Below are 26,139 nucleotides of genomic sequence, written 5' to 3'. Positions count from 1 at the left end.
GCTATTTCTACTAACGTTACGGTTCTGTTTAGGTGCAGAGAGGTGAGAGGAAGCTATTTCTACTAACGTTACTTTCTATTTAGGTGCAGAGAGGTGAGAGGAAGCTATTTCTACTAATGTTAAGGTTCTATTTAGGTGCAGAGAGGTCAGAGGAAGCTATTTCTACTAATGTTAAGGTTCTATTTAGGTGCAGAGAGGTGAGAGGAAGCTATTTCTACTAACGTTACGGTTCTATTTAGGTGCAGAGAGGTGAGAGGAAGCTATTTCTACTAACGTTACGGTTCTATTTAGGTGCAGAGAGGTGAGAGGAAGCTATTTCTACTAACGTTACGGTTCTATTTAGGTGCAGAGAGGTGAGAGGAAGCTATTTATACTAACGTTACGGTTCTATTTAGGTGCAGAGAGGTGAGAGGAAGCTATTTCTACTAACGTTACGGTTCTGTTTAGGTGCAGAGAGGTGAGAGGAAGCTATTTCTACTAACGTTACTTTCTATTTAGGTGCAGAGAGGTGAGCGGAAGCTATTTCTACTAATGTTAAGGTTCTATTTAGGTGCAGAGAGGTGAGAGGAAGCTATTTCTACTAATGTTAAGGTTCTATTTAGGTGCAGAGAGGTGAGAGGAAGCTATTTCTACTAATGTTAAGGTTCTATTTAGGTGCAGAGAGGTGAGAGGAAGCTATTTCTACTAACGTTATGGTTCTATTTAGGTGCAGAGAGGTGAGAGGAAGCTATTTCTACTAACGTTACGGTTCTATTTAGGTGCAGAGAGGTGAGAGGAAGCTATTTCTACTAATGTTAAGGTTCTATTTAGGTGCAGAGAGGTGAGAGGAAGCTATTTCTACTAACGTTATGGTTCTATTTAGGTGCAGAGAGGTGAGAGGAAGCTATTTCTACTAACGTTATGGTTCTATTTAGGTGCAGAGAGGTGAGAGGAAGCTATTTCTACTAACGTTACGGTTCTATTTAGGTGCAGAGAGGTGAGAGGAAGCTATTTCTACTAATGTTAAGGTTCTATTTAGGTGCAGAGAGGTGAGAGGAAGCTATTTCTACTAACGTTATGGTTCTATTTAGGTGCAGAGAGGTGAGAGGAAGCTATTTCTACTAACGTTATGGTTCTATTTAGGTGCAGAGAGGTGAGAGGAAGCTATTTCTACTAACGTTATGGTTCTATTTAGGTGCAGAGAGGTGAGAGGAAGCTATTTCTACTAACGTTATGGTTCTATTTAGGTGCAGAGAGGTGAGAGGAAGCTATTTCTACTAACGTTATGGTTCTATTTAGGTGCAGAGCCCACTCTCCTATTCAGAGAGACCTGAAATGAGTGGAACAGTCGTGTCACATTCAATTCTTGTTTACCATTAGTTAAGGGCCAAAACGACAGCAAAGCAGACGGTAAAGATAAAGATTATTGCCATGTTGTTGGAGTATATTTGTATTCAGGGGTGGAAAGAGAACTAAAATATCATGTTACCTTGTTGAAGTTTACTTTTAGTGGGGGGGAGACTAAAGTTAAAAAGTACCTAATTTAAAAGTGTAACCAAAGTAAATATTAGAGTTATTTAATTAAAGAACATGCATTGTTGCATTATATGATCTTCCTCTTGCAGTGCAACAGTAAAGAAAAAAGGAGCTTCTTGGGTCCTTGTAGGAAGTTTAATCACCAAAGTAAAGTACATGTGTAACTGAGACCATTTAACAAACATCTTCATACCGGCGCACAAAAATGAGAAGACAGACTATATTGGATTTTCTTTCTTCTTTCTTTTTTTATCTGCCTTTATCGGCCGATATCGATGACCTGCCGATATCACTGTGCATCCCTAATATCTGTCAAACCCTAGGCGATGGTACAAGATGTACACAAGCAATGCCATTGCTGCTCATAACTAATGTAGGGAATAGCAGGCTTCTTTTAACAGCGATTTACACTAGATCTCGAGTGAACAAGTTTGTGGTGCGTTTTTGTCTCTCATTCTCCATTTGATTCTATTGTTAATTGGGTGGATGCCTTTTGCCATATCTGTTAACAAGTATGGTGTTGAAACGGTCTTATCCCCGTCTCAAATCACCACTAAAGCCCTCATCTAAGATGGTGGCTTTTCCCTCATGTTTTGTCCTAGAAAGATACATTCTGCTCTGCTATCGTCTAATATACTATGGTTCCTCATTTTCAGTGTCGTTTTCTGACCAGTTGTCTTCCATTCTAGTTCATTGTCCTGGTCTACTTCCTCTATTTCAGTGTTCACTTCTGCTCTGTTATATCCCATTAGCTCCGTTTCAATGCTGTTCTCTCTCTCCACAGGTGGCAATTAAGATAATAGACAAGACACAACTGAACCCAAACAGCCTTCAGAAGGTAATTGACCCCCTGCTCTCGCTTCTCTTATACATACAATTCACTTAGTAATTCATCAACCACAACAGATTGGCTATTAATTGTGTAAATGGGGATGAAGGTTTGCTGGAAAAGAGTGTGTGCTCCACATATCTTCCCTGGATCAATATCAATCTCTGCATTTCACTATGTCATAGTGATCATAGTGTCATAGTGACTATGATGATGTTAGGGGAGACATAATGATATTGGACTATAATCAGTTATACTCAACTTGTGGCCCGGGGGCCAGATGAGGCCCGCGATAGGGTGTAGAGTAGTCTCGATTGCCAGACTCTCCCAGCAAAGGGGCTGGGAGAGTCTGGCTGGGGAAGCTTTCTATTGTGGACTACAGGGGAAAAAGGCTGTTTACAGCCATCCACCAAACGTACCATGCAGGCTGCTTCATTGCATAAAAACAATCATTTTCAGCGTGTAGCAACGAGCTAGCGTCTAGCGCTGCTGTTGTTATTGTTTCAAAGGCAACAGCACAGGCATTTGAGCTCGGCAGATTCGACACGTACAGCAGCAGAGACATACAGATTCGACACGTACAGCAGCAGAGGCATACAGATTCGACACGTACAGCAGCAGAGGCATACAGATTCGACACGTACAGCAGCAGAGGCATACAGATTCGACACGTACAGCAGCAGAGGCATACAGATTCAACACGTACAGCAGCAGAGGCATACAGATTCGACACGTACAGCAGCAGAGACATACAGATTCAACACGTAGAAAGGAAATGCAAATATGGTCGCAGCCGCAGTCAGAGCAGGTCGGAGCCAATGCAGAGCTTGCAGGGAGCGCAATGGGATTTCCATCCGGCACCGACTGAAATGGTCGGCACCAATGAGAGAGCTAAGTCCACCCTGCTGCTTCAACCCAGTCAGACTAGGTGTAGAGTGGCCCCCCAACCATTTTCTAATTCACAATGATATCTCATGTTAAATAAAGTTTTGACTGAGCTCCAGCTAAATTGTCAAATATCGCCACCTTCTCGCCGCCCCGCACACTTATATATACTTAACTAACTTAACTAACTAACTATCCTGTGTGCACAAAATTGTCACACTAAACTCTGCCTGACACCCCAAAAATCTACAATCCAATACAGAAAAAATATTGATGTTTGTTTATTTATCTTGTCATTTTGTAAAAGTGGCCCCCGGGCAAAGCAAGTTGAGTATCCCTGGACTACAAAATTCAACTTATCACTTGAAGTGGAGATTCTGTGTGTGTTGGTGGTTGTTTGAATTCCTTCAGTTCAACCAATTTAAGAAAAGAAGAACAAATTCAGCGACTCGTACTTTGTCTGAAGTGGCCATTTTGGAGCGGTGTTTTCTCTCTTTGTCATGTAACTCTGAAGGCTTTCTGTTCAACAAATTCTTTTCTGCACCATTACATTTTAAATGAACATCCATCAGCCTCCAAGAGCTGAATTTGCTCTTTTCTAGCCTCTTAGTTCATGATCCTTGGTAGTAAGGCAAGGTAGCAACCGTTTTGTTTTTCTTGTTAATTCAACCAATTCAGGACAGGAGTCAGTTTTGCTTTTAAAATGCAAATGAAACAATTGAGAATGAAGGCTCTTTTATTATGCAATGAATAGCGGTTTCACATGACTGAAGTCATTGAAGTGAGTGTGAATTTAGCATAGCGCTGGTTTTTGTGTACATGTATACTCCTTAACGAGCGGAGAGAAGATCTGTGCGTGGCTGTTTCTGGCTGTGTACCTCGGCCTGGATGTGTTTTGGGGAAGTCAGAGAGCCGTGATATCGAGTGGTTTTGATGTCTGCCATGTCTGTCTGTATCTGTCACTCTCTTCACTATCCCCATGACTTTGCATCCCTGGGGTTAAGTGCCTTGCTCAAGGGCTCCCTGCTGCATGCTCTGGCTAAAGCAGCACACATTCGGCCTCTCTCTCACACACACACACACACACACACACCCACACACACACACACACACACACACACACACAAAACCAACACGCCGTACTTTCAGTGGAAGCACACTCATACTATACTGCTTTTCACATTTTGTATGTTAAATGTGGATGTTACTAGCCTGGTATCCAGCCCCATATGAATCACAGTTGTCATCACTCTTTACATTACATTACATTTCGTCATTTGGCAGACGCTTTTATCCAAAGCGACTTACAATAACACACTTTTTGTCAGCAATAGAGCAATCAACTAACTTGGGTTAGTTAGTCTTCATATGGGTCTGGACCCACGCCCATCCACTGCATTTATTCAGGACAGATACTGTCTGGGACAGCTGATTGGCTGGTCAATGTAGGCGGCGAGACCTTATTAATAATTAATTAATTAATCTAACGTTACCGACATTACTAGGGGTGGGAATCGCGGAGTGACTCACGATACGGTCACAATACTTGGCCCTCGATAACGATATTATCACGATACAGCGATTCTGCGATAATCGATATATTGGAAGAACTTTAACCTACGATACATCACGATATCTGTGTAACTGAAGAGAAAAAAATACCCCTAAAAGGCAAGAAGCAGGTATTATGTATTTATTAGCAGAATTGACATGAACTCACTCAGAGTTCACTCACTCACTCATACCATTTTCGATACCACGGAGGAAAAGTTACACCTTAAGAGTCTTTTTTTTTATTATTAAAACAAGAGAACAATGGCATATATTCACAATATTTTTAAGTTAGTGGGGGGTGGGGATATTCCAGCTTTCATGTTTCATGTAGGCTACAATTCCCTCCAAAGCCTCCCTCAAGCTGAGCTGCTGCCCAGAGATGGGGACTTGGACTTGAGACTTGGACTTGAGTCGCACTTAAGTCACACACACAGTTACTTGAGACTTGACTTGAGACTTGTCCTCAAAGACTTGAGACTTGACTTGAGATTTGGGACTTGTGAACAATCTTTATTTTTGTGTGTATTAACATTAACTCATTGAGTGCCAGCCACTTTTGGAGAACGGATGCTCCCAGTGCCAGAGTTTCAGAGCGTTTTCAGTGATTTCTCGAGGCCCACAGAATATTGTGTGATATTACTATGTAAACACTGAACACGCACAAAGAACGATGAGACTCTATTCTATCATCTGCAAAAAAAAGTTTATTGATCCCATTTTCCGTTCTTTAGTTATGAGCCGGAGAAGATAGCTTGATTCATCCAAAAAGAGCAATTTTTTTCTAGAAGCTGAGATAATTGGCCTTTTGTGAAATTAAACATTTCAAGCACATCACTGACTCTGAAGCTAATCTTTTCTAATGTAGTCACACCTCAAAAATAATTTCCTTCAATAAAACAGTGAAGGCCAGGGAATTCTGTTTGGCAGAATAATATTTTTTAGCTACAACCAGCAGCGCTGGCCCCTGCGTGCGCTGCTGGTTGCAGCTTCTTGCTGGTCTTGATTTGCTGCTGGTGGGCATCGGATATTCTGGCTTGCGTTTGTCAATCCTGTCCTGCTGCCTGGGTCTGTCTGGGTGTTGCGCGCTGCTCTGCGTGCCCCCCCCCCCCCCCCCCCCCCCCCCCCCCCCCCGCCCCGCCCCGCCTCGCCTCAACTGCACACTCCTCCTCCTGTCTGTGGTGGCTCTCTGCTGAGTTTGCTGTGCGCACAGTGAAGGGACATCGACATCCTGCTTTTTTACAGCGTTCCGCGTGTGTTTGTCACCGGCAACGATGCTTCCAGTTGAGAATAATAACAACTCCACGGTGTGGATGTGCGGATGTGCTGTCCGGCTCAATTGTGGGAGCAGATTGGCTGCTGCAGGCACAGCTGCAGTAACGTGCTTCAGCATATCGATGCATACGGATGCGATGCGATTTCCGTTTCCATAACGACTTCTTCTTTGTTTTTTCCTTGCCTTTCTGTTATGTGGAGAGCACTGTCGCCACCTAAGGGTTCTGTAAAATAGGTTAGACACATCCAATAGCTATAATATTTGTACATCAGAGGCAGAAGGCTTTGATCGACGCCCCACCGTCAAAAAACGCAATTGACGAACATGTCCGTCCTTGGCACTCTACGTTACTATTTGAAATGACGAACATGTCCGTCCTTGGCACTCAATGAGTTAAGGAGGTCTACTAATAATAACGTAATCTAATCAATGCTGATATGCTAAAAGATAAAGGAGTGAGGATAATACAGTAAATGCTTAGAATTCCTTCGTTTAGCTGTGCAGTGTTCTAAGCAGACCGGATTGCATGCAGCAGATGATAGAACGCTCATCCATAAGAAACTTGAGACTTGACTTGTCTTGGACTTGTGACCAAAGACTTAAGACCTGACTTGGATTATAGCTCAAAGACTTGAGACTTGACTTGGACTCTAGCTCAAAGACTTGAGACTTGACTTGGACTTGTAAAAAATGACTTGTGAGCATCTCTGCGGTGCTGCCCCCAGTATGCTCAGTGTAGCCCAAGACGGCCCAAACACCAACTCTGCATGTCCAGGATTCAGTTATAAATCGCAACTTTGACAATTCTGCACCAAAGAACTTAAATCGATAAGAACTGACGACTGGATTGTTCCCCTCAGTGCTTCCACTGCAACATCAAGGCGGGAGCGCTGTTGTAAAAAAAAACAATAGAGGCGTCGTCTCTTGCCTTCAATACTCTTTGTCTGCTACATCCGGGTATCTCCACCAGCAATGCGTTTAACGTTAAATTTAGCTGCAATCAACAAGCAGGGTCCATGTATCAACAGATTTCAAAGCCAATATGTAACAGTTACTGGAAAGAGCGTCACTCCGACTGGTTAACAAGTGAAACATTTGGTCACTCACACTGGCGTTTTGAGCCCGGTGTTAGTGAAGTGGTTACAGCAGCAATAGTGGGATTAGCTAATGTAGCTAACAGCTGCGGTGCTGTGTGTGTCTGTGTGGAGGAGGCAGAGGGAGCGCTGCTGGTATCGATAAACTTGATACTGTAGAAAATGAGTATTGTATCCGTTTAAAAATGTTTAGTAGCCTATCGAGTAAGTAGCGAAGTATCAATATTTTTGACAACCCTAGGTTTTGTTTATCAAAATGGCTGTGGGGGAATCAGTTTAAAAATCCTGCATATTTTAATAACATATCGATACTTGGTGCCAGTGTATCGATAACGTATCGCAAGTGGAAATATCGCGATACCGTGAGTATCCATATTTTGTCCCACCCCTCGACATTACAGAGCGCTGCAACAGCACACCTGCAGTGGGTTGCACCAGCTGTGCGTAAGTTGAAACGTAAGCTAGTTTGAACGTAAAGTCTCACTAAGTCCGAGTTTACGCACTACTAAAAATATTTGGGTTGCACCAAGTGAAATAGTTACAACGTAGGCATAAGTTAGAACTTAAATTTTACACCTACGTCTTACTAGGTGTAAAGTCCTCCGTAAAATAAGCATTGGCACGGATTGCAACTTGGCACCGTGGCGCATCGTTGTTTTGCGTCGGTAACGCGCTCTCCGTGATCAATAATTACACCCTTTGATATTGATGACTCACGCTTTTGTTTCCCACAAGCTGCAGCACTGCATACAAATTAAAATAACCGCAACAATTTAGCAGGCAGGATGGTGCTAAATTAGCCTACAATACTGATAGAGCTCACAGATAAACGTTAACAGTAATATGAACCTAAACGAACGTTACTCAATAACGTTCTCATTTGGTTAGTGTTGATGAAATATAAAAGCACTAATTTGCGGTGGGCAACATGTCCTGTTTTCACTCCACTTACTTAAACAACGGTAAATAAACACCGTTTCCACCGTGCTTTTCACTGATTGGTCACAGATACTGTACACGTCATTTTCTGCGACACTATTTTGGCTAGTGTGAGGTTTAAGGACTACTAGTTAAGATGTATCTTACGTCTCCGTGGTGCAACTCAACAAAGACACAACTTTAGTGTCAAACTAACTAGTTTGAACGTAGCAGTTAGTGTGGACTTTACACCCTAACTTAAGACAGAACTTACGTTCAGCTGGTGCAACAGGCTGCTGTATGTTAACACATTGAGTGCCACAGCGCTTCAGTAAAATTGTCTGGAGCCTGTGCCAGATTCACTTCCATTCAGTTGAAAACAGCTATAGAATTTTTTCTATTATGGCTATATTAACACATTGACTGCCAGACGTTTTTTTTTGCTGTAGGTAGCTTCTGCCAAGCCGTTTTTTGAGGATTATGGCTCATTTTATAAGAGCCGAGGATTCGTTTCAGCTTGGAGTTTGTGAACATACAATATCTCAAAAGTACTAATAGAATGTGTACTTTCTCTGTCTAAAAGAGTTAGTTTGTAGAGTTAGTAGTTATGTAAGCATTAGCAGTTGAATACAGCATGGTTTTAGCGTGAAAAAGAATATTCAGAGATAAACGGCTTTTTGTGAAATTGGATGGAACGGTCACTTTAACCATTCATTTTTGGCTCTCTCTCTCTCTCTCTCCCTCCCCCTCTCTCTCTCTCTCTCTCTCTCCCTCCCCCTCTCGCTCTCTCTCTCTCTCTCCCTCCCTCTCGCTCTCCCTCCCTCTCTCTCTCTCTCTCTCTCTCTCTCTCTCTCTCTCTCTCTCCCTCCCTCTCGAGTTGCTTCAACTCCGCCCTCCGTGGGCGGACAAGCTTGTCACCAGTCAGTGCTTTGCTGCTCTCCTGTGCCTGCATGTCTGGGCCGCTGTTTGAGGAAGTCGGGATGGACTCGCTCGTTTGGAGTTTTGGTTGAGAGAAGCTTTTGCGATTCTGGTCATATTTATGCTGCGTGTTTCAAAGTGTGTTCCTCCACCTGTAATCTATCACCCGATCATAGTAGATCGGCTGAATCTATTATGTAAATTTGCAATCCCGCATCGCCAGCAATCAGCGCGAAAAGGAGAATGGCTGGGCTGAGAATGGCTTGACAAGTTAAAAAAATGCTTTCCTTTCTCTAGCCAGGAGAGCACTGTTGCCACTTAGTGGGTCGGTGGAATGGGTTGTAAACGTTCGGTGGCTCCAATAATTATATAAGAGATGTAAAAGGCTTAGATGCACAACCCACCGTCAAAAAAAAAAAATCGATGCCAAAAACGTGTAAACACGTTGTTGGCAGGGAACAGCTGGATTCTGAAAACGTGTTCATACGTTGTTGGCAGTGAATGTGTTAACGGGGCTGGACTTTAATGAAACATTGAACACTCCTGCTTCTTCCAAAGAAGAAATTTTGTTTCTAGACAGTTCCATTATGAAATTACAGCCTCTCAAAAAAGTGCACTTTCAAGGGTTTTCTGTAGTTTTTTTTTACTTTCCAAGATATAGGCCCTTTTATGAATACCTTTTGCACTCTAATTTCGAGCACATTCACTGACTCTGGCTGGTGTTTTCTGATGTGGTGGCGTGTGGTGTCGTTTCTGTGCAGCCTGTGTGTCACACACCCCTCTCCCCCCCCCCCCCTCCCCCCTCTCCCCTCTCCACCTCTGAGCTGCGGGCTCCTCCCACACGCACAGAGTTTGTTTTCTCGTTTTTGCCCCGGACAGATCCCAGCGCGCATCATTTCCTTGATGGGCAAACGCGACTGAACGAAAAGGCATGGCCGTTCGGCTTCGGATGCTGGCTTTCTAGGAAATCGTGTGGAGATAGATAGAAGCATAGGAGCTCAGTTGTGAGCGCGGATGCAGCCGAGCCCACTCTCCGCTGTAGGCAGAGCAATATATACGGCGCTGGCAGAAAGCATGCATCGGTTTCCACTTTCTCCGCTGTCTCCTGTACAAAGTAAAGGATCTGAGGTGGGTGGAGCAGCTCCTGTGACGATGTTTAAGGTGGCGCCGTGTGATCCCTTGAAGGGATTCATGCTCACTGGCTAGGTACGACCTTAAACAGCAGAATTATGGAATAATATGAATTATGATTTTAGGACGTCCACAGACGTCCTTGGCACTCCTCGTTACTTTCTTTTAGGACGTCCACAGACGTCCTTGGCACTGAATGTGTTAATAGCTAGGCTAGCTAGCTGTTAGCACTTAGCACGTTAGTTATGAGGCAGTAAAATGCCACTGAATGACCAGTTTGATAGAACTGTCAACCAGTTGGAGTCACGCTCTTTCCATAAAGCCCACCAGCTTTGATATCTGTTGGTTAGTTGTTGATATTTATAACAATATTGTGGCTCTAAACTAAAGTTTTCATCGATGCGGTGAGGCTGTCATGGCGGTTGTTTCCGGTAACTGTTTCTGGTATTCCAGCTCTGGACCAGACAAAGAGTTTAACAAAGTGAGAACAGACAAACTTGGGCTGCAGTGGAATAATCGGTGGAACAAGGTACTGTATTACCTTCAGTTCTTATCAATTTAAGTTCTTTCGCGCAGAATCGTCGAAGTAGTTCAATGATTGACACAGACGGCAACCAATCATTTGGGGCTGAAAAACACATCACAGAATCAGTGGCGGATAGCAGAGCGTCTCTTTCTGTGTCTGTTGGTTTTAGAGATGAAACGATATGAATTTTATCACGGTTATCATTAAAACCGGTTATCGTTAACATCCCTAGTTGGTTTGCATGTGTAGATATTGACTGGGCTGTTGCTGCGCTGCCAGTGCGCTGGAGGCTGTTGGCTCATGGGAGACAGGTGGCGGGGTGGAGTCACAGTGTGGCGGCTGCTGCCTGGTGGTGGCGATGTTGATGTTGAGCCGGCCTGTCTGTCTGCCACCAGCCTCTGGTTCAGCGCGGCACCACTTTCCATCCGTTTTTCCAAAGCTCCATTGATTGTGGCCTTTGTCTCTCGGAGGCCCGGGCCCTTTGGCGTTGGCTGCGGCGCTACGCTGACAGAAAAACAGCGAGTCATGACAGTGCTGTTCACGCAAACACAAAGCATCAGGCTTCTGTCGGCAGTCCTTGTTGTTTTAAGGTCACTACTTTGTCCCAATCAAGGAAAAAATGCCTCTTTTGAGGTATTTGTCAAGTTATTTTTCTTGCTGTGGCACAAAGCATTTTCACACCTTTTGATGTTTATTTAAAGGAATAAGATCTCATGACAAAGGAAGTGCATTTCAATTTTTTTTTTTTTTTTACGACATCTTAAATGTTCCCATCCCTTGTCATGTGCTTCTATATTTAGGCTAGCTTTCTGTCTGTTTTTTTTCTTTTGGCTGATTACCGGTAGTTCAGATTCAGAACGGAAGGAAATCGTGGTATGGATCAGATTTGTGGCTGGTTTTTACATTCTGGTCTTTATGTGGTTGAGCATGGCAGTAATGCTGCTAGGGTTACAGCTTTGATTCCCACTATGGCCAGTAGGCCACCCACACTTAAAATGTGTAGACTGAATGATATTAGGTCAATCTTATGTAAACGGCGGAATCAGATGATGTTGTTCTGCTTGTGGTCAGGTTCAAAGAAGTAAAAGGGATTGAATCTTGCACCCTGTGTTTATTTTGCTCCTCTCGTCTCTAAGCTGCTGCTGCAGTGAGGGCCAGCCTATATCAGAGCTGACACAGTTATGTCCTGACCTCTTATGTAATTGGAAGCATGGGCGCGATACTGTTTGCCGGGGATATCGTCTCTAAAGCCCAAATGTTTATTTTCAGCCTCTGTTCTTAATAGTTTGAAGGAGCTGAGTCGGAGTTCACATCTGTCACAGGCACGCTGTAATCTCCTTTTTAGCTCCCTCTCCTTTGTCCCTGCTCTCCTCCTCTGACAGCAGGGCCTGCCTCCTTTCTCCCTGCTCTCCTCCTCTGACAGCAGGGCCTGTCTCCTTTGTCCCTGCTCTCCTCCTCTGACAGCAGGGCCTGTCTCCTTTCTCCCTGCTCTCCTCCTCTGACAGCAGGGCCTGTCTCCTTTCTCCCTGCTCTCCTCCTCTGACAGCAGGGCATGTCTCCTTTCTCCCTGCTCTCCTCCTCTGACAGCAGGGCCTGTCTCCTTTCTCCCTGCTCTCCTCCTCTGACAGCAGGGCCTGTCTCCTTTCTCCCTGCTCTCCTCCTCTGACAGCAGGGCCTGTCTCCTTTCTCCCTGCTCTCCTCCTCTGACAGCAGGGCCTGTCTCCTTTCTCCCTGCTCTCCTCCTCTGACAGCAGGGCATGTCTCCTTTCTCCCTGCTCTCCTCCTCTGACAGCAGGGCCTGTCTCCTTTCTCCCTGCTCTCCTCCTCTGACAGCAGGGCCTGTCTCCTTTCTCCCTGCTCTCCTCCTCTGACAGCAGGGCCTGTCTCCTTTCTCCCTGCTCTCCTCCTCTGACAGCAGGGCCTGTCTCCTTTCTCCCTGCTCTCCTCCTCTGACAGCAGGGCCTGTCTCCTTTCTCCCTGCTCTCCTCCTCTGACAGCAGGGCCTGCTGTTGTCGTCCAGGTTAAAGTTCAGAGGATGGAGCATGCTATGTCTTGATTAAATGTAAGCACTGTCCAATAATGTGCTTTAGGAGACTGTTGACCTAGTTCTTTTCATTAACGGTTAGGGCTTTAATAACTCATTTAGAGCACTGGTACCTTCCAGTGGGCTGTGTGACAATATAAAACACACGTCTTAGTAATGAATGAATGAGTCTAAAATGGCCTGACAAGGTGCCAATAAATTGTCCACTCGATGTGTTTGCTACAGGGGGATTATGAAGAGGGATTGCTTTGTTGCTGGGGTCATGAGCTAACCACATTGAGAGACACTGGGTCAGATCACAATGTGTTATTGTGAGTGACATTCAATCAGGGTTCATCTGTGACAAGATGTACCAAACTTGGAGCGTGTTCACTTCACTCCAAGCAGGTTGAAGCAGTTTGTTTGAACTGCAAAGCATAATCCTTTACTGTGTGGCCAGGTGAGAAAAGTGCCATTTGAACTTCCAAGTAGTAGACAGAGGGCTTGAGAATGTAACCTGAAATGACCCCGAAATGCAAGGTTTTATGGGTATAATAAGGAGACATGTTGACATGTGATAGCTGGCAGCTCCTCATGCTTTGGAAAGCCTAGCAGAACAAAATGAACTTATGGCAAAGTGTAGTCTGGACTTATCCTCATGCTGCCAAATGCTTTCGTTGTGATCTGTTCTCATGATCTCGCGCAAATCTACCTGCCTTGCAAGGTTAGTCTGGACTGATGCTCATATTCAACTATTTCTTCATAATGTTCTTAAACGTACATTCAGCGATGTTTTTGTGTTAAAATAAGTGTTAAATGGCTCTATATTCTGACAGCAATCACTGAAATAGAGTGTTTGGTCAGTAACATGGAACCCCAAACCCCCCACTGTCCTCTATCTCTCTCCTGTAGTCCTGCAGGCAGGGCGGACATATCTCCACAACCGTAACTTAGATACTCACGGATGGCAGCGTTGGATTCAGGGTGAAAAAATACATGTAGTAGGGCTCCAGACTAACTTTTTACACTAGGTGCACCGGTGCACCTTACTTTTTAATTTAGGTGCACCAGCACATAATTTAGGTGCACCCACATTTTTCACCACGCCTTTTGGCACAGCAATAATACATTTTAAGCATTACCTTCTTTGTCATGTTGTATACATATTGGCAAATTATTAAATGATACGCTCAAAGATTGTCAATAAGTGTCTGTTAAAGTCACTATCACCAACTGAGTTAACACAGTGAGGATTGAGCCTATGGCCCATTGATGGAAGCCTTTGCATTTTAAGTATTGCAGCATTTATGAACTGGGTGTCCAGCGTTTCCCCTAGAAAATCTTTCAGGCCTGGAGGGATTTCGAAACGTACCCCGACCGCAACGGTGGGGACCCTCGCTGGCGACGCTAAACTTTTAGCTAACCTGTTCGCATCTATGTTCGCAATGGCATCCCAAGTATCATCATACTATTATGGGATGCGATGCGAACAGTTGTATTATGGGATGTGCGTTTCCCAGGCAATGACACACGTTGACATGTTTTGGAACAGCGCTGCACGCTGGCACAATGCTCCTAAAAGCAAAATGCTTATTGTTTTGAATGTTTTGGCATCTTCTATTACTGTAAACACCAGTATTGTTGTATTATAATAATATGCCATAAAGGTTTATTGAAATTTTGGGGAGAGCAGTTTTTTTTTTGGTTTGTTTGTTTTTTGCAATTTATTTTCTGGCCTGGTGGGGGCGCCCTTGGCCTGGCGGGCCTGTAAAATGGTAGGGGAAACACTGGGTGTCTGTGATGTGATTATCACCTTACATTATGCTCCTAAGTTGAAAAAGTTAGGAGCACATTTAAGGACACAATGATTAATCTACCGTTCTCATGATGCACTATGAATTTCTTAACAGAATGACTCAATGCAACTCATTGGCTATTGTCATTGAATGATCACTAACCATTTATTTAGTCATCTGTAGTTTGCCTAACATTATATAATGGTGGTCATGATTGTAAACGTTCACGTTACTGTATGATTAGTGACATATCTCACAGTGTGCTGTGAAATGATAGTCTCACTGTGCACTGCAGACATTGAAAACCCGTAGCAGATAGCTGCTCTTAGATGGTCTAACATTAACAGACAGCATAGTCATATTGTCAACAACACATTTTAGCGATCTTGAATTACATGTTGGGTAACGTTAGTAATCCCAGAATTTGCTTGATCGTTAGCTAGCATCCCGCTAGCCATGCTAACATTAGACGCTAAGATGTCATTGTCATGCCAGCCAACCTAACGTTAGTCAGAACTCGTCTGCTGAAGCCGTAGCTTTGTCTCCCGCGTACAACACCACCATCTGACACATTTTAATTCCATCTGTTTGTGACTCCGATTCCGGTACGAGTGATTCTGGCCGGCCAGTCACACCTGTCCTGTGTTGTACTAGCGATAAAGACAATACGACTTCCAGTCGGATTTTCGTAAAACGATTCTGCCCAAGTCTAAAGCACGCAGAAGCAATTGAAAACGTTTTATTTTTGTATTTCCCCCGTCTTTCTATGTGAGAGATTTAGATTGACAGCGCTGCACGCTGTGGTACAAGAGCAGGGCGAGAGAGAGAGAAAGACGCTACAAATTCCAAGGTGCACGAGTGCGTGTTATGAAAATATTTATACGCACTGGCAGATTTTAAGGTGGGAAAATGCGTGTAAATACATGCACTCTGGAGCCCTGTGTAGTCCTTTATTGGCATCGCGATCGGACCTTCCGTTTCCCAGAAAAAGTAAACTTGTCTCCGATTGGATACAAATTGGCGCCGACCTCAAACTATCGAATCAGAGAAAAGTTGACATTTTCTGGGAAACGGAAGGTCAGATCGCGATGCTTTTAAAGAACAATATGTATTTTTTCACCACAAATCCAATGCCGCCATCCATGAGTCGCTACGACTTACAGTTGCGGAGATGCATCCACTCTGCATGCAGGACTACAGGAGAGAGATAGAGGACAGCGGGCGGTTTCAAGTCGGTTTCAAGTCGGTGCTGTCAGAATATAGAGCCATTTAACACTTATTTTAACACAAAAACATGGCTGAATGTACCTTTTTAACTGATATGAACACCAGAGAAGGTAAATTGCAGCCAAGAGCACAGACAAGAAGACCATCATGTTTAGCTACAGTTACTGGAACTGGGATCAGATTTGTTTTGATCCCACATCCCACTGCCAGAGTCTGTAACCTGGCAGCATGTCGGCTTACAAAACTCTGTCCAATAAAGGAGCTGCTTGTGTGAGTTCATGAGACTTTTGTTTACAAGCCCTGCTTCACTTGTAATTGGGCAGTGAGAACCTAAACACTAAATCCAAGAATGCATAAAAGTAAACTTTTCTATTGTGTGGACCAAACAAAGCCAACTGTAGGTGTAATTGCTTCCTTAACGTTACATGATTGATGTGTCATCTGGCTTTAAGGCGCCTCTGCCTCATATTGATCACAAGACCCGTTACGCAATTTGGAAAGGCGTGCCTCAGCGCAGTGGTATGACCTGATCACCAGCGGCTTTATGTCCTCCTCCATCTAATGCTTGTATTATGTGGTGAATCACTGCCTCCTGTGTTTTTCCACACGGATGGAATCAACTAATTCTGTTTACGACATAAGCAGAGACATGGGTCACACAGGTCGTCTTAGTATCTGCAAATACCTGTCATGGTTTGTTTCAGCCATATAGAACAATGCACAGTGTGACAGAAACTTGTCACAAACAGAGGAAAGTATTTGAAAGAAAATGTGATGTACTTTTCTGTGACTGACAACCACGATCTGATTTGTCTCCAGTACATGGCCACTGTTTCCCACTAAGATGAGACAGCCAGGCAGGGCTTCCCCTGTTGTATGAATGAAAACAAGCTCAGATTTATTCCTCTATACTTTTTGCAGTGCTCAGGAGAGTGTTTTCAGTAGAATGATGGGCAGAGACTTTTTACAGTGCTCAGGAGAGTATTTTCAGTATAGTGATGGGCAGATACTTTTTGCAGTGCTCAGGAGAGTATTTTCAGTAGAATGATGGGCAGAGACTTTTTGCAGTGCTCATGAGAGTATTTTCAGTATAGTGATGGGTAGATACTTTTTGCAGTGCTCAGGAGAGTATTTTCAGTATTGATGGGTAGATACTTTTTGCAGTGCTCAGGAGAGTATTTTCAGTAGAATGACGGGCAGAGACTTTTTGCAGTGCTCAGGAGAGTATTTTCAGTATAGTGAATGATGGGCAGATACTTTTTGCAGTGCTCAGGAGAGTATTTTCAGTATAGTGATGGGCAGATACTTTTTGCAGTGCTCAGGAGAGTGTTTTCAGTAGAATGACGGGCAGAGACTTTTTGCAGTGCTCAGGAGAGTATTTTCAGTATAGTGATGGGTAGATACTTTTTGCAGTGCTCAGGAGAGTATTTTCAGTATAGTGATGGGTAGATACTTTTTGCAGTGCTCAGGAGAGTATTTTCAGTATAGTGATGGGTAGATACTTTTTGCAGTGCTCAGGAGAGTATTTTCAGTATAGTGATGGGTAGATACTTTTTGCAGTGCTCAGGAGAGTATTTTCACTATAATGATGGGCAGATACTTTTTGCAGTGCTCAGGAGAGTATTTTCTGTATAGTGATGGGTAGATACTTTTTGCAGTGCTCAGGAGAGTATTTTCAGTATAATGATGGACAGAGACTTTTTGCAGTGCTCAGGAGAGTATTTTCACTATAATGATGGGCAGAGCTGTATAATGACAGTGAGGCAGACCTCAGGCTCTTCCTTGCCTCGTCAGGAGCCAGACTGGGTCCTCCTGGCTCAGTTTAACATGGCTTCCGGTCCACTTCCTCTGAAAGGCTGTGATGATTGTCATTCATAATAAACCCTTGAGTCGTCTCCGAACTGGGAATAAAGTGAGATTTAGTACCTTGGTTCCTCCCAGAGCCAGGGGTTCCCTGGAGAATCGGGGTGATAAAAACGTATTTTGGGTTTCCATCATAAGTCATATTTTTTGAGTTGGAACAATATTTTCACAGTCAAACTGCTCTACAGACAGAAATAATAACGGCAGTGTTTCCCATACATAAAGGAATTTGTGGCGGGCCGCCACAATAATATTTGGACCGCCACAATAAGATGTTGACCAAAAAAAAAAAAAAAAAAGATTTTATTTTTTATTTTTTACACTGCACCTGAACGCAACATGCAAGATATCCGCTGAATAAGTGTCCAATAAATGTTCATGTCATTCTGGCCAATACTTCTGTTATAGCATTTCAGTCTGGAATATGGAATATCTTTCAATAATCTATGATTTAGCTGCTAAATTGTCAAATACCGCCATCTGCTCGCTACCCAGGCACTTATGTATGTACTTAACCCAACTAACTTAACCTAACTAACTATCCGGTGTGCACAACACTGTCAGCCTAAACTCCGGCTGACACCCCAAAAACCTACAATCTGCTACAGAAAAATGTATATTGTTTGTTTATTAACTGGCCCCTCGCCTTCTATCATTTCACGAAAGTGGCAAAGCAAGTTGAGTATCCCTGACCTATAGGGAGAAATTTAGTTTGTCATTGTAAACCCACAGCACAGTAATGATGACATGTTCTTCATAGATCTAGCGTTTTAATTTTGCTCTTAAGCTTTCTCAAAGTACACCAAATTCATGCATTTTACTTTAAAATGTTTAAAAAAATCTTGCGGGGGGGCATGCCCCCGCACCCCCCTAGGGGGTCTGCGGTCCCCCACCACAAATACTCTAAATCCTGTGGGAAACACTGAACGGTGTGGAAGGATGGCATCCCCCTTGAAGCAAAAATATTCATCCTCCTCGACAAACTATTTTTTGGAGGAGACATGTATGGGAAAATAACAAGTGCAACCCACAAGATCTGATGTGTAGCTATCAGAACGTCTTAAGGACAAAACTCCTGGAAACTCTTCATTAAGATGCAGTATCATCAATCTGTGATGTTCAATGTATTATGAGTTATTTTATGTTATAATTTAGTCACCTCCTCTCATCCTCCTCCTGATTTCATACATTTCCCAGAATGCCTTTCAACAACCACCAGAAGAGAACGGGCATGAACTTGTTGTATTCAGCTTTGGGTTTTATACATTTAGGAAGAGACGATGAGAGCCAAGTCACTTTTACACATCATCAAAAAGTGAGTCGTTAACTTAAAAAGGCAACTTGTCTTATGGCTGCATTGCATTCTGGTCTATTGAGGCTATTGTCGGATGGAGATATTGGTCTCTCTGTTGAACGTATCTTGGTGCAAAACGGCGGCTCTAGGAAGATATATATATATATATATATATATATATATATATATATATATATATATATATATATAGATAGACAAAAAACACAGAAAACAAAATGGTCTTACAAAACATACAGGAATTTGTCTTGGTCACAATGTTACAGAGACGTACGGCACCTGCTCCACAGTATTCACACACAGACGCCTGGGACAAGGACAACAGGACCTCGTAGGCAGTGCAATGGGGACAACAATGCGAGACAGGGGACAGACAGTAGACATTACGTTTCCCCCTACATAACATCCTGCAACTGTGCCTTCAAGCAGAGCGGCGCAGTTTTGAATGTGAAGACGTCGCCCACTGTTTGTCACCATCTGCTTGCCTCTCAGCAGTAGAGGCTTGGAGATGGGAGGCTTCTCTGGTGGGTTGGGTCTGCTCTGCGCTCGAGGCACCATGGGTTCGAGTCCGACTGTTGACCTTCGCCACCTGTCGCCTAGCCGCCCTCCTCGTGTGGGATAAAAGTCTCATCTTTCCATTATGGCTCCGCTGGATGCTGTCTGGCACAGCTGCAATGTGAGAACAAATGAAGAGAAACTAGCTTTTCTTTCCATGCAAATAAGCAATATTATCTCACCAGCATATGGGTACAACTAGGGACGTAACAATAGGAATTTTCACAATACGGTACGGTATCTACCAAAATATCACACTATATACAGTATTTCACGTTATTACTCCCCCCCCTTTACTATGGCCCATTGAAAAAATAAACTCGTCTTTTGCTTTGAAGAGAAACATTGCTTTATTAAACTGAAACTAATATGACAACGTTTATTCAAGGGTCCTCCCTTAATTAACTTATTTGTAGTGGTGTGTGGCGCAACATATCGTGGGCACTGGGCACGGTATTACAGGGAAAGCTTACGGTACGATAATCATGGTTGCTTGATGTTGCATGGTTGTATGATGTATATCTTAAAATGGTATATCGTTACATCCCTAGGTACAACAACAGTTTTGTGTCAGAATGTCTAAATACAGAGGATCTGTAGTTTTTGTATTTGTTCATTTGACAGAATGTATTTGTGCATCTGTGTCTTCTGGCTGCACAACCTTATATTTTGCCCATCAGCCTCGCTGCTCCTGCCTCATGAAAGATTGATGCCTTTTATATTTTTATGTAAGGAGAGAGAGAGAGATGTATTTAACAGTAGATCAATAATAAATAGCACTTAGTCCCTTTTATTCCTTGTGCAACGGAAGGTTAAAAAGCATTTTTGGCTCTCACAAATCTGCTTGTCTGGTCACTGTGAATGCTGATGCGAAGGGAGCGCTTGGCGACGGAGTCTCTTGAGCATCAGCGCGCTGGGTGGGATGTGACCATGCATGTTTGTTTATTCAGATCGCCTTGTAGAGATGCTACCCAGGGTGACGGCTATTCATTCCGGGGTCCACATGTACGAGCTTCTCTTCAGCAAATTGAAATGAGACTCAGCGCCGCGCGCTGGGCTGTGGAGGGATCCTTGTTGTTCAGATGCTGTGGATAAGGCAGTGATGACAAAACATGGTCACATTTCCTTGATGACTATGTGTTGATGTGTGATGGTGTTGATGTTGATGAGCAGAAGGGCCTGTTTCCAGGGAAACAGTGATTTCACGTTGGAATTGAATGGGAGCTGTGTGTACAAACTTGACATCCTGGAAAAACAGAAAAGTGACGTTTTTATACTCTGGAGTTGCTATCTTCATGTGATATTAAAGACGTGCAACTATTCTGAGAAACTCTGTGCTGCTCCTGAAATCCTCGTACTGAAACTTGCCAATCTGTTTTGATTAAGACCTTAAAGGGACAGCTCACCCTAAAATCCAAAATACATATTTTTGCTCTCACCTGTAGTGCTATTCCATCTAGATCGTTTTGTGTTAGTTGCCTCAGTTTTGGCGATATCGGCCGCAGAGTTTCTGCCTTCTCTCCAATACAATGGAACTGGATGGCACTCGGCTTGTGGTGTTCAAAGTGCCAAAGAAATACATTTGATGAACTCAACAGCAATGTCTCTTTCCAGAAATCATGACCCCGTTACTCAAGATAATCCACAGACCTTGTTATGAGCAGTTTCATCGAGGAACTATTTTCTTTTGACCGAACTACACCCACTAGCTGCTAGCTAGTTCCTACATGAGACTGCAAAAGAAAATAGTTCCTACATGAAACTGCTCACAACAAAGTCTGTGCATTATTTTGAGTAACCGGGTCATGATTTCTGGAAAGAGACAATGCTGTTGAGTTTTACAATTTTTTTTTTTTTTTGGTGCTTTGAGCACTACAAGCCGAGTGCCATCCAGTTCCATTGTATTCACGAGAAGGCAGAAATATCTAATTTTAGGGTGAGCTGTCCACTTGTTTAAAGTAATCAAACAAATAATAATTATATGAATTGAAGTGAACAAACATGAGTGTTTTTTGGGTTATATATGGCATGTCTGTCTGTTATCATCATGTGTGAAAGGTTCACTACTGTAGAGTGAAGGTCACTAATTATTATTTTTTCCCTCTTCAGCTTTTCAGAGAAGTTAGAATAATGAAGATCTTGAATCATCCCAATATAGGTAAGTGGAACACACACAAATGCATAACTGCACATTAGCATAAGGCTTTGGCCATATCCAAATTTAAATATTGCGGTAGTCCCACCAAAATATCGTGATATACGATAATATGATTTTATCGCAGCCCCAAGCCTAGAACAAATGGCGTCCATTGAAAATAGTCTCAAAACTCAAATCCATCACAATTCATTACAAATATGTCAATTTGCTATGAATTTACACATATAACGTAATTGTTGCTGTAGTCAGGGTACAAAATTAACTTTTTTGTCCACCGGCCAAATGTCTAATGAATGTTCAAATTGTACCTGCCACTCAATAGATTACCAAAGTTCTTTTGGCTTGTGAGTGAAGCAAATCTACCAGCCACTTATTTTACCAGCATTTGGCTGGTTGCTGGTGCTAAATTGGGATCCAGGCTGTAGTATATATTTGTCAGATTGCATAAAAAATAACTAAATTTGAATGTTTTTAGGTTCAAAAGAGCGATCAGGTGGAGATTCAGTCTCTGGCTCTGGGATGTTGTGACGGGACTCTTGGTTGTTGCAGGGCTGCGACCTTTGACCTTTCTGTTAATGGAGCAGTCACTCTTAAGTGGCAGGCCTGCTGCTAGCCTCTGGCTCATCTGCACCTGCCTGGTGTGATTTATTACCAGGTTTAATAAAGTTTTATGGTGTTTGGACATCAAATACACCATTCTGTCGTAGCTGGTAATATAAAGGCTTCAGTAAATATGGCAGGCAGCCATGCAGAATACAAGCCAGGGTTTCAGTTGGTTACCCGTTCATAAACTTGCACGTGTACACACAACACACACACAGAAGGTATTTAAAACCCACACACATGCAGGCTCTATCTCCTAATACAGTTTCCTTTTAAATCGTATAGCTTTTACTACGGTTATGCCTTCCGCCTACACTACCCTGGCATTTCTGACCCCCGTAACTGGACACAAACTGAGCCTATCAGTTCTAAAACTCCAGGGTTGCGTTGTAGTGTGGACCATTGACATATAAAGATGGACACCGCCTCGGGTCCCGTTCAGTGAAGCCGCTGCATGTTAGATCGCCGCTCTGGTGGCTGTAGCCAGTATAGGTCACAAGGCCCGCCTCCCCCATGTTAGTGGATGGGAAAATCACAACCGAAATAATCACAGTATACTTAGTATGCTTCCTGTTTACACAGCCATGTGCATGCCCAGTGTATGTGAATGATCATGTCATATGCGGTATGGACATAGATATTTTCTGGACTGCAGCTAAAACGCTCGTGTGGACTAAGAGATCGCTTTCCTTTGAAAACGCCGGTTTAGAACGAAACTGTATTTTTTTACCTTTATTTATACAGGGGGAGTCTCACTGAGAGCAATGCTCTCTTTTTCAGGAGTGCCCTGTTCACATTCACACACACATTCATACCTGGACACTGACCAGTACAACCACAGTCTGATCTGCTGGCCACTGAGCAGCTCCACTGGAGCAGTTGGGGTTAAGGCCCGTGCTCAAGGGCACTTCAGTGGTGCTAATGAGGGAGGGGCAAGCGCTGCCTTTTCACTTTCCCCACCCAGATTTGCCTTGCTGCTCCAGGGGATTGAACCGTCGACCTTCCGGTCACAAGCTCGCTTCTCTTACCTTTAGGCCACCACTCACTGTTTGCTCAGTCTCACAACACACAGAGGGAGAGGAGAGACAGCACATCAGACCAGACTACCATAGTGCATTTGGTTGTGGAGATGCCGAGATGGTATTCCCCGCTAATTAGTTTTAATTTTCTTTCTCCACGCTCCATGATTTCCTCTGCAGAAATGTGATTATAATTGCTGGGGTGATAGTAAGTGTTTACCAGCCTCTCTCTGTCTCTCTCTCTCTCATCCCACCTCATCTATATTTAGAGATGGATGTCTCAGCCGCTCATCGTGCAGCCTTTTATATCAGCTAGCCCAACATGCTGCAGCTAGAGAACATCACAGTCTTTTATATCAGCTAGCCCAACATGCTGCAGCTAGAGAACATCAGTCTTTTATATCAGCTAGCCCAACATGCTGCAGCCAGAGAACATCAGTCTTTTATATCAGCTAGCCCAACATGCTGCAGCTAGAGAACATCACAGTCTTTTATATCAGTTAGCCCAACATGCTGCAGCTAGAGAACATCACAGTCTTTTATATCAGCTAGCCCAACATGCTGCAGCTAGAGAACATCACAGTCTTTTATATCAGTTAGCCCAACATGCTGCAGCTAGAGAACATCACAGTCTTTTATATCAGCTAGCCCAACATGCTGCAGCCAGAGAACATCACAGTCTTTTATATCAGCTAGCCCAACATGCTGCAGCCAGAGAACATCAGTCTTTTATATAAGCTAGCCCAACATGCTGCAGCTAGAGAACATCATGCAGTCTTTTATATCAGTTAGCCCAACATGCTGCAGCCAGAGAACATCACAGTCTTTTATATCAGCTAGCCCAACATGCTGCAGCTAGAGAACATCACAGTCTTTTATATCAGCTAGCCCAACATGCTGCAGCTAGAGAACATCACAGTCTTTTATATCAGCTAGCCCAACATGCTGCAGCTAGAGAACATCACAGTCTTTTATATCAGCTAGCCCAACATGCTGCAGCTAGAGAACATCATGCAGTCTTTTATATCAGCTAGCCCAACATGCTGCAGCCAGAGAACATCACAGTCTTTTATATCAGCTAGCCCAACATGCTGCAGCTAGAGAACATCACAGTCTTTTATATCAGCTAGCCCAACATGCTGCAGCCAGCGAACATCACAGTCTTTTATATCAGCTAGCCCAACATGCTGCAGCCAGAGAACATCAGTCTTTTATATCAGCTAGCCCAACATGCTGCAGCCAGAGAACATCACAGTCTTTTATATAAGCTAGCCCAACATGCTGCAGCTAGAGAACATCATGCAGTCTTTTATATCAGCTAGCCCAACATGCTGCAGCTAGAGAACATCACAGTCTTTTATATCAGCTAGCCCAACATGCTGCAGCTAGAGAACATCACAGTCTTTTATATCAGCTAGCCCAACATGCTGCAGCCAGAGAACATCACAGTCTTTTATATCAGCTAGCCCAACATGCTGCAGCTAGAGAACATCACAGTCTTTTATATCAGCTAGCCCAACATGCTGCAGCCAGAGAACATCACAGTCTTTTATATCAGCTAGCCCAACATGCTGCAGCCAGAGAACATCACAGTCTTTTATATAAGCTAGCCCAACATGCTGCAGCCAGAGAACATCACAGTCTTTTATATAAGCTAGCCCAACATGCTGCAGCCAGAGAACATCACAGTCTTTTATATAAGCTAGCCCAACATGCTGCAGCCAGAGAACATCACAGTCTTTTATATCAGCTAGCCCAACATGCTGCAGCCAGAGAACATCACAGTCTTTTATATCAGCTAGCCCAACATGCTGCAGCTAGAGAACATCACAGTCTTTTATATCAGCTAGCCCAACATGCTGCAGCTAGAGAACATCACAGTCTTTTATATCAGCTAGCCCAACATGCTGCAGCTAGAGAACATCACAGTCTTTTATATCAGCTAGCCCAACATGCTGCAGCTAGAGAACATCACAGTCTTTTATATCAGCTAGCCCAACATGCTGCAGCCAGAGAACATCACAGTCTTTTATATCAGCTAGCCCAACATGCTGCAGCCAGAGAACATCAGTCTTTTATATCAGCTAGCCCAACATGCTGCAGCTAGAGAACATCACAGTCTTTTATATCAGCTAGCCCAACATGCTGCAGCCAGAGAACATCACAGTCTTTTATATAAGCTAGCCCAACATGCTGCAGCCAGAGAACATCACAGTCTTTTATATAAGCTAGCCCAACATGCTGCAGCCAGAGAACATCACAGTCTTTTATATCAGCTAGCCCAACATGCTGCAGCCAGAGAACATCAGTCTTTTATATCAGCTAGCCCTACATGCTGCAGCTAGAGAACATCACAGTCTTTTATATCAGCTAGCCCAACATGCTGCAGCCAGAGAACATCACAGTCTTTTATATCAGCTAGCCCAACATGCTGCAGCTAGAGAACATCACAGTCTTTTATATCAGCTAGCCCAACATGCTGCAGCCAGAGAACATCACAGTCTTTTATATCAGCTAGCCCAACATGCTGCAGCCAGAGAACATCACAGTCTTTTATATCAGCTAGCCCAACATGCTGCAGCCAGAGAACATCACAGTCTTTTATATCAGCTAGCCCAACATGCTGCAGCTAGAGAACATCAGTCTTTTATATCAGCTAGCCCAACATGCTGCAGCCAGAGAACATCACAGTCTTTTATATCAGCTAGCCCAACATGCTGCAGCCAGAGAACATCACAGTATTTTATATCAGCTAGCCCAACATGCTGCAGCTAGAGAACATCAGTCTTTTATATCAGCTAGCCCAACATGCTGCAGCCAGAGAACATCACAGTCTTTTATATCAGCTAGCCCAACATGCTGCAGCTAGAGAACATCAGTCTTTTATATCAGCTAGCCCAACATGCTGCAGCCAGAGAACATCACAGTCTTTTATATCAG

General features: G+C 43.5%; 1 protein-coding gene across 19 annotated transcripts in view; it reads left to right on the top strand.

Moving 5' to 3' along the window:
* Window positions 1–26,139, top strand: part of mark3a (MAP/microtubule affinity-regulating kinase 3a) — an 82,597-nt gene that overhangs the window by 10,500 nt on the left and 45,958 nt on the right. For all 19 annotated transcript variants that reach the window (XM_083632607.1, XM_083632608.1, XM_083632619.1 and 16 more), the window contains exons 3-4: window positions 2,300–2,353; window positions 21,529–21,577. In XM_083632607.1, the coding sequence (XP_083488733.1) occupies window positions 2,300–2,353; window positions 21,529–21,577 (103 nt within the window). The remainder of the gene's footprint in view (window positions 1–2,299; window positions 2,354–21,528; window positions 21,578–26,139) is intronic.

Source organism: Poromitra crassiceps (assembly GCF_964638095.1).
Source record: "Poromitra crassiceps genome assembly, chromosome: 3".
Lineage (NCBI taxonomy): Eukaryota > Metazoa > Chordata > Actinopteri > Beryciformes > Melamphaidae > Poromitra > Poromitra crassiceps.
This window is presented reverse-complemented; position numbering and strand designations above follow the sequence as displayed.